We start from the raw sequence: 13111 nt of genomic DNA on the forward strand, positions 1-13111 counted from the left end.
CATATTGACAATCGAAATAGAACACACGCTGCTAACTCAGTTAGCTGTTATTCCAAGACTCAGCGCTGTCAAACCAGCTCAGCCATGGCAAAGCCAGATCCGAAGCCTAAACAGCTAATGATAGAGAGCTCATCCACCATGGCCAAGTTGACTTTGATCCAGTTTTCATTAAGGTCACCCAATGACGTAGAATATGTCTGTTGGCAAAGAGGATCTGCTTTTGAACAATTTATGGCTATTACCGATTTCGTTTTACAAATTGATTACTTACTGTCTGAATTCAAGACACGTATTTTCAAAACAAGCTTTGGGAGAACCTGGTTGTGTATTTTGCACCAGACGTTTACTTTTGGAAAACGATAATCATTGCAATATCATTTGGCGTTCCATCAGCATAAAGCTTCTTCTAGGTTAACTTCTTGAGCGTTACGCAATACTCGAAGGAAATGGTGAAACAGGGCTGTCGGTTTAAATTAGAGTCGTATAGGGTATGATAAGTCACGATTCTGAGCTGAAAAAGAACAGTCTCAAATTAAAGGCGACAGTCAAACTACATCCGTTCCAAAGCCATTCATTGAGACTGAGAAGTTGCAAGCTATTCCCACGACACTTAATTAGACTTTTAAATGAGCTTCATACCAAGGGGTCACCTTTCTTTTCCCAAGTGAAAGGAGGCCATTTTGTGAATATCAGGAGGGATGTATTTCACAGACATACTAAGATACATATAGATTATTGATACATAACGATTTGAGCTCGAGGTGAGGTGAAATGGGGTTTAACGTCGCGTCCAAGATTATTGCACGTACATAGCGACGTGCATGTACGTGTGTGTGTTTGTGTGGCTGCTTGTACTAGTCCGGGCTGATGCCGATATATAGCGCTAGCTCACTGAGATACCATGCCGCAGTTTAACATGAATACCCCACTCAGACACTGACTCCGAGCCGACCAGTCCTTGTTTTAGCCCCTTAAAGCCGAGCGCCAGGCAGGGTAACAACAAGTACCATCTTTTAACGTCTTTTGGTATGACGCGGCCGGGATCGAACCCCGGCCCTTCCGCTCTCCGAGTGGACGCTTTACCACTAGACCACGGAGGCGGTTCATACCGATTTGAAAAAGAAATATTAAATTTGTATGGCGGTTTCTCAAAGATTTATGGAGAAATGTTTTTCAGCTTCTGAGTGAAAACCAGAATTTGAAATATTCTCAGTTGTTTGTCGTCTTTTACGAGCCGTATTCCTGCTTTATCACATCAGCCTGTACATAACCGAATCTAGGCCTGACAATCCAGTGATTGAGATAATTAATTATCAATTATATGCAACGATCCAGTCGGGGTGCGGTGACACAGAATCAACCAAGGCACCAAGCCTGACCACATGATCTATGTCGTCATTCAAGGTCGTTGATTAGTTTTGAGGAACAGCAGATGTTAAAGAGTAAGTGAGAGAGTTGGGTTTAACGCCGTTTTTAACACTATTCCAATTATATCGCGGTGTATCAGCTTAAAGTGGGAGGAAAGCTCGAAGTGATGCAGGCCTCAGACGTTTACCACTTCGTTGAAACCCACGAGCACGGGAATGGTGCTGACAAACCTAGAAACATGACACACATGAACCCACAATCATAGGTTTCTGGCGTGTCCAAGGGACGCAACTCTGCACAGCAAATCGCAGCGCATTAGACGATTGGGCCACCCGTGTCCCCTGATTAGTTTTGAGGAATAGCAGATGTTAAAGAAATATGTTTAGTCGTACGCGTGAAGATATATGGCGTCATATGCTATGTTAAGTACCCAAAGTTTGGATTTCGGGGCAGCATAGGCACACAGTATCCTATGCCTGTCGTAAGAGCCGAGTACGAAGGATCATTAGTAGTGATTTGGCTGACTGTGTCCGAGCGGTGTGGTGACTCATGATATCAGTCACTAGTTTGCCTGGCCCAAAGTCGATTATTTATTTGCATTATCATATTTGCATATTTGTATCACTTGCGGAATACTGTTTCATTTATTTTAAATTACATTATCCAAAACATGAAGGAGCAAACGAAAGTACACTTGAAACTTTGACCAAACCAGTAAGTAACGTTATCAAGACGTTACTTGGCTAAAAACGGCCGTCGAAACACTAGGGAACTTAAGGTCCAAATACAATTATGCTACCCTTATCAATTACCTCACCATCAGATAACCATGTCTTGTCTGTATCATTTTTAGCCACCATCAAACATGGGTGTGTACTTTATTTTGCCTAGTCGTTTAATTTCAAGTCGTCGAGTGTATCTACCGTGTGTTCATATAATATAATATGATATGAAAAGATTTTATTAGTAAGTGGAACAATTGATTTATGTTGTTACCATGCCCGACGCTCGGTATTAAGGAGATTTGGCATGAACTGGTCGGTCAGTTTACTGTGTCTGAGTTAGGTATCCATGTTAAACTGCTGCATGATATCTCACTATAAAGCAGGACTAATACAAGCTCACACACACACACACACACACACACACACACACACACACACACACACACACACACACACACACACACTTCCCCATGCCTAGACGTAAGCACAATGTAATGAAAACAACGATTGGTCTTCAGCAACATTTGTGAGACGTGCATGGTTCATATAATGTCCCATAACAGAATATCGAAGCATCTAAAGTCAGCAACAAGCCGGTAATCATCATTATTTAACATTCACAAAATCTGCTTGATTGTCTATTCTATCGCCAGAACGTACTTAATTAACCAAACCTCGGACAACCAGACACGAAACAGCCACTCCTGTATACTTCTGATCACACAGGGTTAACGGAAACAATAAACAGGTTACAAGAAATAAACATTAGCACGCCTTTGTACTTGTATACAAAACAAAAGTTGATTTTTACATTCTTAATCATTGATGTAACATTTGAACGTTGTCAAAATATATCAACATTTTTCCTATAACGACATTTTTTTAACAAAGCAAGTATTTTTTATATACTATCAATTATCACAGTAGAGACTTGCTCGATTTAGTTTTCAATTTGTGAATCTAGTGAAAGGAAATTACGCCGCTTTTAGCAATATTACAGCAATATCATGGCAGGGAGACACCTAAAATGGCCTTCACACATTGTGCCCATGTGAAAATCGAGCGGGTCGGCGTACGCTCTAACAACGAGGGTACGAAATAGCCCTCTCTATGAATCTAAACCTCGCTGTTGAATATCATACACACATCCTGATCAAAATACATTTACGAAATTGATTTTAAAGTGATTTAACTATATTGACTGATGTTCTGTGTCGAAGAAACAAAACACTACTCTTATATATGTAGATGTTTGAAAACTTGAACACACTTCACAGGCCAATTGCTATCCATATGTCTGCCAACATATTGCAGAAACATTCATCTTGTAGGAATATATGCTGTTATAAAGAATGACATTGCATACGTCATGGTAGCACGTTATGTATGCGACTCAATATCTCACAGACATGGTGGCTCAGCGTAACCGACGTTTACTAAGACAGAAAACGTATTTCTGCATTATATCAAAGCCTACTTGTCTAGCTAATCAATTAATAAATCAGTCTGTGTTTTGACACTTGCTTGTCCAGTTGAATCCTAAAAAGACAATCAGAACGGTAGAGAGAGGGTGAGGGAATGACGTTGGTTTCGCCATCAACCTTTATCTGACACGCCGTCATATAAACTAATTGAACCAACAACAGTTAACTGTTGCGGAGAAGGTGTCGACAAAAATGAAGACAAAAGCTGTAGATCCGAGGAGTCTGATGAAGCCTAGCGGTGCGCGTTGGGTCGTGTCGACCTTTTACGAAGTGTTGCGTGGGTAGCGTCTTGTCTGGACTGCTGGAGTGGTCAATGTTTGACACGAGTGGGTAGAACTCTTGATAACTTGATAAGGTATCATTGTATTTCATACAGAAGAACATTTCAACATTTCTCTGGTATTTCTATCTTTCTTGTTTCAGCGTGCGGTCTACTTAACAGCGGGGCTGTGGCACTGTTGGGAGTTTCCAGTCGAGCGGTTCATCACACAATACAAGACTATACTGCCAATCTCCGCGCACCGTTCATTGTGCTCAATAACCCAGCAGATATCAAATCAAAGTATCACTCCAAATATCAAATATATATACAACCAACTGGCATACGTGCCATGGTCGACGTCATCAAAACCTACAATTGGGAAGAAGTGATCTATATATATGACACAAATGAAGGTAAGAGTCAGCATCTTTTATCTATATAGCGACGAGAAAGTTCTGTATATATATTTATAAACCTGTTTGCAAAAGACAGAAAGTGCTTCTAGAAATATCACAGACAATGTTAAGAACATCTGTTCATATCAATTATACCAGAGGCCGTTTAACACACGGGCTATAAGATTACATAAAAGAATATTAACTGTTTCACGTGACATTTCTTCTCAAAGGTGAGGAGAGTTGGGACCTTTTTTTCATTTTTTTATTGAAAATAAAAGTGATGCGAGAGGAACTCTTTTTTCACGAAGAATACTAAAATACACAACTGGACACACATTGAACTCGTATATTTACAGTTGATGCTTCATTTTACGCGGATAATCTGAAACAATATTGTCTTGGTGGCAATAAAATGACAGGCGCGCAGGTTTTAGAGTGACGCGTCAATGCCAGGGAAACCTTTCCTTTGCCAACCTCCATCACTAGCATCCAGAGCTACATGTCAACTATATAAGCGGAGACCACGGGGACAGCACCTCTACTTCCTACATGATGCCCCAGTAGAGTTAACGTCATCACCCCCGTTAGTGGTGCTTGTTTACAATAAGCATCTAGGCTTTCATCAAGGAATCTTTTTCGAGTTAAAATTCTGTATGATGAAATACCTTCATTTAAGTGTGGACAAACATGACAATGACGTTACGAAATACTCAAATACTGTTTGTACAGAAACGCACTGGATGGACGAATTTTTACAGTATCACCAAACAGAGACGATCAGTTTGAGATGAGGGTAGTTATTTTAATCACGCGATTCATCTCCGTGAGATCTGGTTGTCTTTGAAGAGTGAACCTTCGAGGACCTCTATGCTCGCTGAGACGATGCTTGGCAAGCCTTTTGTGAGTGAAATGGTTCTTCCCACTTCGTCAGCTGTGAATCAGATGAAACCTGGACTCATCTGTGAACAGAATACTGTCCCAATCTTGTCTTCTGCGCCTCAGATGCTGTCTACACCAAGCAAGGCGTGCCTGACGGTGACGTTGAAGTAAGCTTGGGCGTTTCGATGGGCGTCGGGGCCGGAAATGTTCTAGTCAACCGGCTGAATACGTTGCTGCCACTAGTTTATCCCAGGAATTGTCCGAGATGTTAATGTGTTAGTTGGAATCGATTCCCTAGATGCACCAACCGAATATGGTTGACTTGTTGACGTGACGTCACACGTAGTCGACCGGACAGTCATGAGTGTTGCCTGCTCTAGATGACGTCTCAAAAGACGAACGCGAGTTTCGATGAACATTAAAATGTCGGGCAACTTCGTTTTGCACACCATTCCTCTTTGCAGCATACCCACGGCATGTAGACATTGATTTTTAGTAAGCCTTGACTCTGCGTATTTACGGTTCAAGTGTTTTGTGGGCACCTGATGGCTAAACAATCAATGTGTGCTCTTCACACACGTGTAAGTATCATGCTTCCAACATCCAACTGTGTGCCTGGAATTCACTCGCACGTGCAACCTGTGAATCACGACCTTTAAGTAGAGGAGATGTCTCCATGAATGTCTTTTGAAAGATGCATTATTTAATTTCAGAATACATCTATTTTTATTTAACTTTATATGACGCACATATACTTTTTTTTCCGTCAGTATGTGATGGTCACACAACACTATTTCAGTAAGACACTGAAACTTTGAAATCGGGATTTTAAAATCACTGCATCATTAAGAGAATGAACCCGTCAACGAGAATGAATGACCTTAGATGATGCGGCGTTAAGCAATTTTCATTCACCCACTGACTCAAGATCTCGATTAGTTTCACAAATATATTCAGCTGGTAAAACTTCCGTACATTAAACTTGTGTCGTGCTTCGAGCCAATATTTTGTCCAGCTGTTGAATAGGGTAGACACAACACAACACCCTACGTCATCGCGATCGGCTGACGCAGTGAATACACAATGGGAGAACGCCAGTCTCGACTAGACTACCCACAAGTATTACGCGGCGGCCTAGCAACGTGTCACTCATTCTGCTCAGCTTCACAAAATATCATTGCATATATCAAATAGCTTCGAAAACAAAGTGCACATATTGTAAATAGTGAGTGAGTGAATATGGTTGTATGCCGCTTTTACCAATATTCCAGCAATATCACGGCGGGGGACACCAGAAATGGGCTTCACACATTGTACCCATGTCGGGAATCGAACCCGGGTCTTCGGCGTACATATTGTAAATAAGTATGGTAATACATCGTACATTTTGACAGCAATCCCATTCATTGTTAATACTGACGTTTAGTCATTCATATTTAGTACTGAAATATACATATCTTGATGGTTACAGAAGGATACAGAAATACCTCATTCACTCCCTGTCTCTATGTCATATTTTAGCATGCGTGGGTTTCAATATTTAATCACAAAACAGCTTCTGCTAGGCCGGTGATTGCGTGCAAATATTATGTTCTATACCGAATGCCGTCACATTGACTGTGGTACATCTATATGGAATACATGTCATTGATTTATCTCCTAGAGTTTATTCTCTTCATGTTCTCGGGAGTCCTACATAAATAACGCAGATCCCCCATGGGTAGCAAGCATCCAACCCACCACTACATGGCTCAAAGAGTATTTGGCGTGTTAAGTGCAATTTATTTTGTGATAGCGACTTTTCTCAAGTGATTTCCAGTCATTTCCATCGAGATGACGAAATTACGGTCGACTTACCATTGAGCATGAACCGTAATGAATTCTGGTTCGGATATAATCTCTTGGTCCAAAAAGCGTAAGTGGAAATTTGGAATGATAAACCCAAAAATGAATGACGATCGATAGAACATAATAACTCATATTGTCGTATTATGAAAAATGCAGTTATCCTTAATTGGCTAAGCGGGAATCTTTGATTTAAACGACCAGACAAATAACTGCTTCTTGACAGGGAACGGTGTTTGGTATTTACTTGCCTCATATTCAGGAACGGGAAAATCATTCCTTATTCTTAACAAGGACCTGAACTAAAGGCATATATGTGTGGTCTTAACGGGCCACTGTTCATTCTCGAAGCGTGACATCAGGTTTTGTTACACATTATTTCATTAGATCTGGCGCTACTGGTGATGGTAATATTCTACTTTATCGTGTGTGGGGGGAAGAGGAGGGGGGGGGGGGGGGGTCTTATCGGCGCGGAACGGGACATAAAAGCGTAATAAAATATGGCATGATATCCTGACCACATTTGTTTTGCTGAACGCCTCTCTTGGGGGCTGTGACAAAACTTGAATCTTCTGAAGTTGCTGGTTGAGGAATAAAGTAATTAAAAAAATTAAACGCACTAGTCCACTGGGTTTAACTATGAATTAAATATGTCTCTGTGGATAGACTTTGCATACGAATGAGTAACAAAATATAAATTGTATACATGGCGGCCGAATTTCTGGTTTCCGTTAATCAGAGGAAAATCTTTATTTTACAGCTGGGTTAATGGGTCACTTTCATCAGTTTTCGATCTTGTTTGTTTGTTGTTCTATGCCGCACACAGCAATATTCCAGCTATATGACGGCGGTCTGTAAATAATCGAGTCTGGACCAGACAATCTAGTGATTGACATCATGAACATCGATCCACGCAAATGACATGCATCATCCACGTCAGCGAGCCTGACGACCCGATCCCGTTAGTCGCCTCTTACGACAAGCACTGTCGCCATTCACGACAAGCATGGGTTGCTGAAGACCTATTCTCCCCGGATCTTCACGTGTCTTTCGCCCTTGTGTTTTACAACTTGGGTAATGGGTCACCATAGTGTATACACTCTGGTATTTCGTAACTGGGTAAGTTGTTTCCTTTAATCAGACTACAATCTGGTATTTTGTAACTGGGTTAATTGTTTGATTCAATCAAAGTACAGTCTTTACACCAGTACATTAACTGCGTTTTTAATCAGTGTAGCTTGTGCATTGGAATAGGTGCTGTAGCTATTTCATTGTAAAGGTTGGGCAGCTATGTTTTAGGCTGGGAGAAAAAGCCTTGATGATGACCCTAGGTCTGGACGTCCCTCAACTTCAATCAATGAAGATTCAATCAAGGAGATAGAAAAACGTTTACTGTCAGATAGACGTATTACCATTGTTGAACTTGAGGAAGACACAGGTCTAAGCCATGGATCAATTGAAACTATTATTCATGAACATTTACAGATAAATAATATATCTGCTCTTTGGGTGCCAAAGTTTTCTAAATCCTGATCTTAAGGGAAAAAAAACTGACATTGCCTGTGAAAATTAAGAGCAAATTCAGGAGGATTTCGTCAAATTCTAAAAGAGATTAGTGATGGGTTATGAAACATGGGTCTACCAATATGATCCCGAGTCAAAACGTCAATCCATGGAATGGCACTATTCCGCTTCTCCGGCACCAAAGAAATTAAAGTCTTTGAGATCAGTGAAGGAAGTTATGGCCACTGTATTCTAGGATGCAAAGGGTGTGATCCTTGTTGATTACTTAGAAAGTCAAAAGAGGATTACCGGTGCCTACTATACTGATTTGCTTCATCGCCTGAGAGATTCTTTCAAAGAAAAGCGGCGAGGAATCCTCTCGCTGGAGTTCTACTCCTTATTGACAATGCCTCAAGAGCTTCCTCGCCCTCCATACTCGCCAGACCTTGCACCATTTCCACCTGTTTCCTAAACTGAAAGAACACCTTCGTGGAAAGCGCTGTGACGACAACGATGACCTCAAAGCTGCCGTGAATTGTTTTTTCAGGGTGGCTTCAGAAAACTTCTTCCTGACTGGAATTGAAAAGCTTGACTATCAATATGAGAAGTGTATTGAAATGCAGGGAGATTATGTTGAAAAATAAAATCAAAAACACTTTCAAAATTGTTCGTTTTGTTTGTTAGGCTCAGAACGTTGTGACCAGCCCTCGTATATCTGTATCCTGTTGTTTTGCTACAAAAGTCCAAAACAATGTTGTAAATCAACTATTTAAGTAATACTACTGTTATGAATTTATCTTTTCAGTGTAATTACATAGTAATACATTGAAATTACTTTTGATTCCAGCGTTAGCCCACATAGAGCAAATGCACGAATTTGGGCACATGGCAAAACACGTCATCAATATTGACGTCCGTCATGTGAAAAACGAGGATGACTGCTTTAAACTGCTCGCCGCTATGCACAAAAAAGACATCGGCCGGGCCATCAGAGTTGTCCTGGACCTTTTACCTTTCAAAGCATCCAAAATCATAAATAGGATTGTGAGTGTTTCTTTCAGTTATATCATATTTATATTTGTTCAGTCTTTTGTCTCTTTATTGAAGCAGCAAGTCGGTCCTATCTAATTGTATCTTGACTGTAAACGTCCAGCATAATGTCAGGACCATTCTTTGTGCGACATGTCTTCCCCCGAAGGAAGTTCTGGTCAGACTAGATGTCTAGAGCCGACTAAGTGTGGAACTCAATGCCAGGTTCTACGATTAAGTATTATCATGTACCGATGCCATGGATCCTTCCCCATGCGTATCTAGTGTATCTGGTGCTGACAATATGTTTGTTTGTGATATAGCGAAAATGGTGCTGGTTTTGGCTTTCAACAAATTTCAGTCATTCTCTTTTTATTCTTTTTGCAGATGGGTCAACAGGACATTTTGAAAATGATGTTTCATTTTGTAATTCCTCATTTAGTAAGTATTCATTTATCACAAATAATCCTGCATTATGTTTAAGTCAGTGCAGCAACTGATTCATATAAACTAGTATGTCATTCCATTATTTGCACTCCTGGTCTTGTAATTGCACCTACCTAATTATACATCCTCTTAACAATAACCTATAAACATACTACATAGTCTATCTTAAATATTTTACATGTACAATAAATCCATTTCCTTTGGCGACAAGGTCTCTAGGATGCAACCTTTCACCATGCAGACTGGCATATCTAACTCATGCCATGATCCGGTGGTCCTAAGTTCGAATACTCTTCAAAATGGTAAACGCTGCTCAACCCTCCCTCCTAAATATATCGTCATCTAAGCATAAGGCGATTCGTTGTGTACGGTAACGTCCCTTAGCCATGTCAGGATAATATTGTGTTGGTATGAAGCGTCACGATTGTGTTCACTGGTTTGTCATAACCCACGCACAGGTTTCATCTATGTAAGCAGTAACCATCAGCGACCTTGGACGGTTTCGTCTGCATTCCACTCACTCACTCACTCACTCACTCACTCACTCACTCACTCACTCACTCACTCATACATTGTCCAACATGAATTATACACCTACTCTAGTTTTCCTAAAATGTCTTACATACGTTATGTTCTCTTCTAAAAATGTTCCCTTACAACACTGAATTACATACCAAGCTCGTGCACACGCATGCATTCTTCAAACTACTGAATAACGAACAGTACTGTATTTAAACACATTTATCTAAAGCCAATACAGATGGATAAACATTCCCACGCACACGTCTCTGGTACATTATAAATCAAATGCAAAATTCTCATCTCATCTACTTGAGGGACGTTTCTATATTTTCCAATACACAATTAAACCAAGGAGATTTCTAATCGACAGTAGAGGTATTCATGCAAGTGCTACATGAAATGTTTTTTCCTCCACGCAACATGGTCTAATGGCGTTCGATAGTTAAATTCCTTCGTTCCCTCTTGCGAGCTTGAAGCAAGTTTCACAGAATAAATGACGCTGAGATGGAGCACTTCCATGTCGTGCATTAATGTTAACAGCTATCACCCTCTCCAAATGAACTTGGTGTCAACCACACATTGATCCTTGCGTACCTCCAACACGTCCTCCACGTCAGCTGCACTCGCAAGGCTTTACTCATCCAGAAGCTTGAAAAGTTAAGGGGACGTGACTTAGTAACCTGAATCAGATCTAAACATTGTAAATGTCAGCTTCAGACGAGCTTGGTGCACTGCAAAATTTGTTGGAAAATTTACGCTCCCTTTCAACAAAATGCTGGTGAGTAGGTGGTATTTCGCTCGTCTGTATGTCCCAGAATGTACATATTATGTATTCTCACTACATTAAAAACAGAACCTATACTTTACAGTCTAAAACACCGCAAATGTTATGTCACTTAAATGCGCCGAATTCAAAATTCGGCATAGTTTTTATGCTTGATCTGCCAATATAATACCCGTGCTCGTGCGTTTCGCAACAGAGATGAATATCTACAATCTTCCATATGCTTACGTATATAGTGTATTAAAATTTAAACTGTAGATCTGTTGTTGGACAAGTATTTATTGTATAATACCTTTTTTAACATTGAATGTGTTGGATGACATGCCTATTTAGCTTAAATGATGGTCAGTAAGTAGAGACAAGGATAAACGTTTTATGTATTTATTTTAGGAATTAAAGGAATTAAATCTGACCATGTTCAAGATTGGAGGAGTGAACATAACCGGATTTGAGCTCAACAGAGACATTGTAATAAGACACACACCGGTAGGTACATACAGAGATTTTAAGGATGGTTGCCGAGATATTTTTATATCGTTATTTAATTGATATGATAACATGCTTTTCGATAAAGTAATTACTACTTTCAGCTAATAATGAGCAGTTAATTTGTATACACAAATGACACTGATGGGTGAATGAGTGTGTGAGTATGATTTTGTCAAACACACAGGCCCGAGAAGCATATGCTGTGGACGCAGTGACGCTTCTGACGTTGTCTTTAGAAGAACTGCAGCATAAACATGGCAGCATTGCAATAAAGAACAGCTTCGAAAATTTGAATTCAAGAATGGGGAACAACAGGCTCATTGACTGTGTGAAAATACATCCATGGTCGTATGGGGACATGCTCACTCAGTTGCTGTATGAGGTACGTCACCACGCGAGTAGGTTGAGGTATGTGCATGTCAAACACTTTAAAACATCGACCGTATATATTTCGGTAAGTATCGATAGGTGATGGTAGTTTAATGGATATGAATATGACGGTATTTTCAACAATACACACAATACCTGATTGTGTGATAGTCATATTATTTCTGGCTGCTACTGTATTACTTATAATGATTCTAAGTGTGTGTATGACATACGCATAACCTCGTTGCGCATTTTTTCCTGTTTTAATATGGATTTCGTGATACTTATACTTAGAAGTATAAGGCTGATACGTGTTCGATTTTTTAAGAATATCCATTCAACAATTTGGCGGGTAATGTACATTAAATTGCTTATCATAAAGGAAACAACGATGAAATGTTTTATACTTTTCAGTTATTATTCTTAATACATGTGTGACGTTTTGTCTGTGGACATTTTACCATTATTGCATCTATGTCAGCGAATAAGTGGAGTTGTATAGTATTTATGATGTTGACTTATCAACATGCAAACGATATTAACAAATACATAAAAAGCGACAAAACCACTTCGAAAATCATATGAAATTTGTGAGGAAGAGTTCATTGTAGGATTCCGACTATCAAAAGCATGTGTTTTGGAGACACTATCACCCAGTGATGACAGCAGGTTTTTGCCAAAAGGTGGCACCTGTCACAAACACATGCAATGGAGAGTCAATTGTTCACCTTAAAAAACACGGGGACATGTAGTATAAATGTACCATATCTAAATTAAGATAGACAAAGCTTTTAAGACTTGATCACTCCATTGTCAAACTGTATTAAGACCTTGTAAATACAACCTGTGAGGAATTGACACACTACCATCGAGGCTATCACCAACTGACAGATCCATGTGCATAAAATATGAGTTAGCAGGCAAACAAAGAAGGCTTTGAATTATCCAAATCAAGCTTACCGGGACTGCGATTTGCCGCAGGCCTATAGTAGGTCCAGTTTAGCCTG

The 13111-nt window shown here is 40.0% G+C and overlaps 1 protein-coding gene across 2 annotated transcripts in view; it reads left to right on the forward strand.

Annotated features, from left to right (window-relative positions):
• Positions 1-13111, forward strand: part of LOC139449664 (glutamate receptor-like) — a 70016-nt gene that overhangs the window by 20328 nt on the left and 36577 nt on the right. For both annotated transcript variants that reach the window (XM_071231143.1, XM_071231144.1), the window contains exons 3-7: positions 4001-4252; positions 9312-9508; positions 9881-9934; positions 11637-11732; positions 11920-12117. In XM_071231143.1, coding sequence (XP_071087244.1) covers positions 4001-4252; positions 9312-9508; positions 9881-9934; positions 11637-11732; positions 11920-12117 — 797 coding nt within the window. The remainder of the gene's footprint in view (positions 1-4000; positions 4253-9311; positions 9509-9880; positions 9935-11636; positions 11733-11919; positions 12118-13111) is intronic.

This window comes from Haliotis cracherodii, unplaced genomic scaffold, assembly GCF_022045235.1.
Source record: "Haliotis cracherodii isolate W230 unplaced genomic scaffold, xgHalCrac1.p SCAF_8, whole genome shotgun sequence".
NCBI lineage: Eukaryota > Metazoa > Mollusca > Gastropoda > Lepetellida > Haliotidae > Haliotis > Haliotis cracherodii.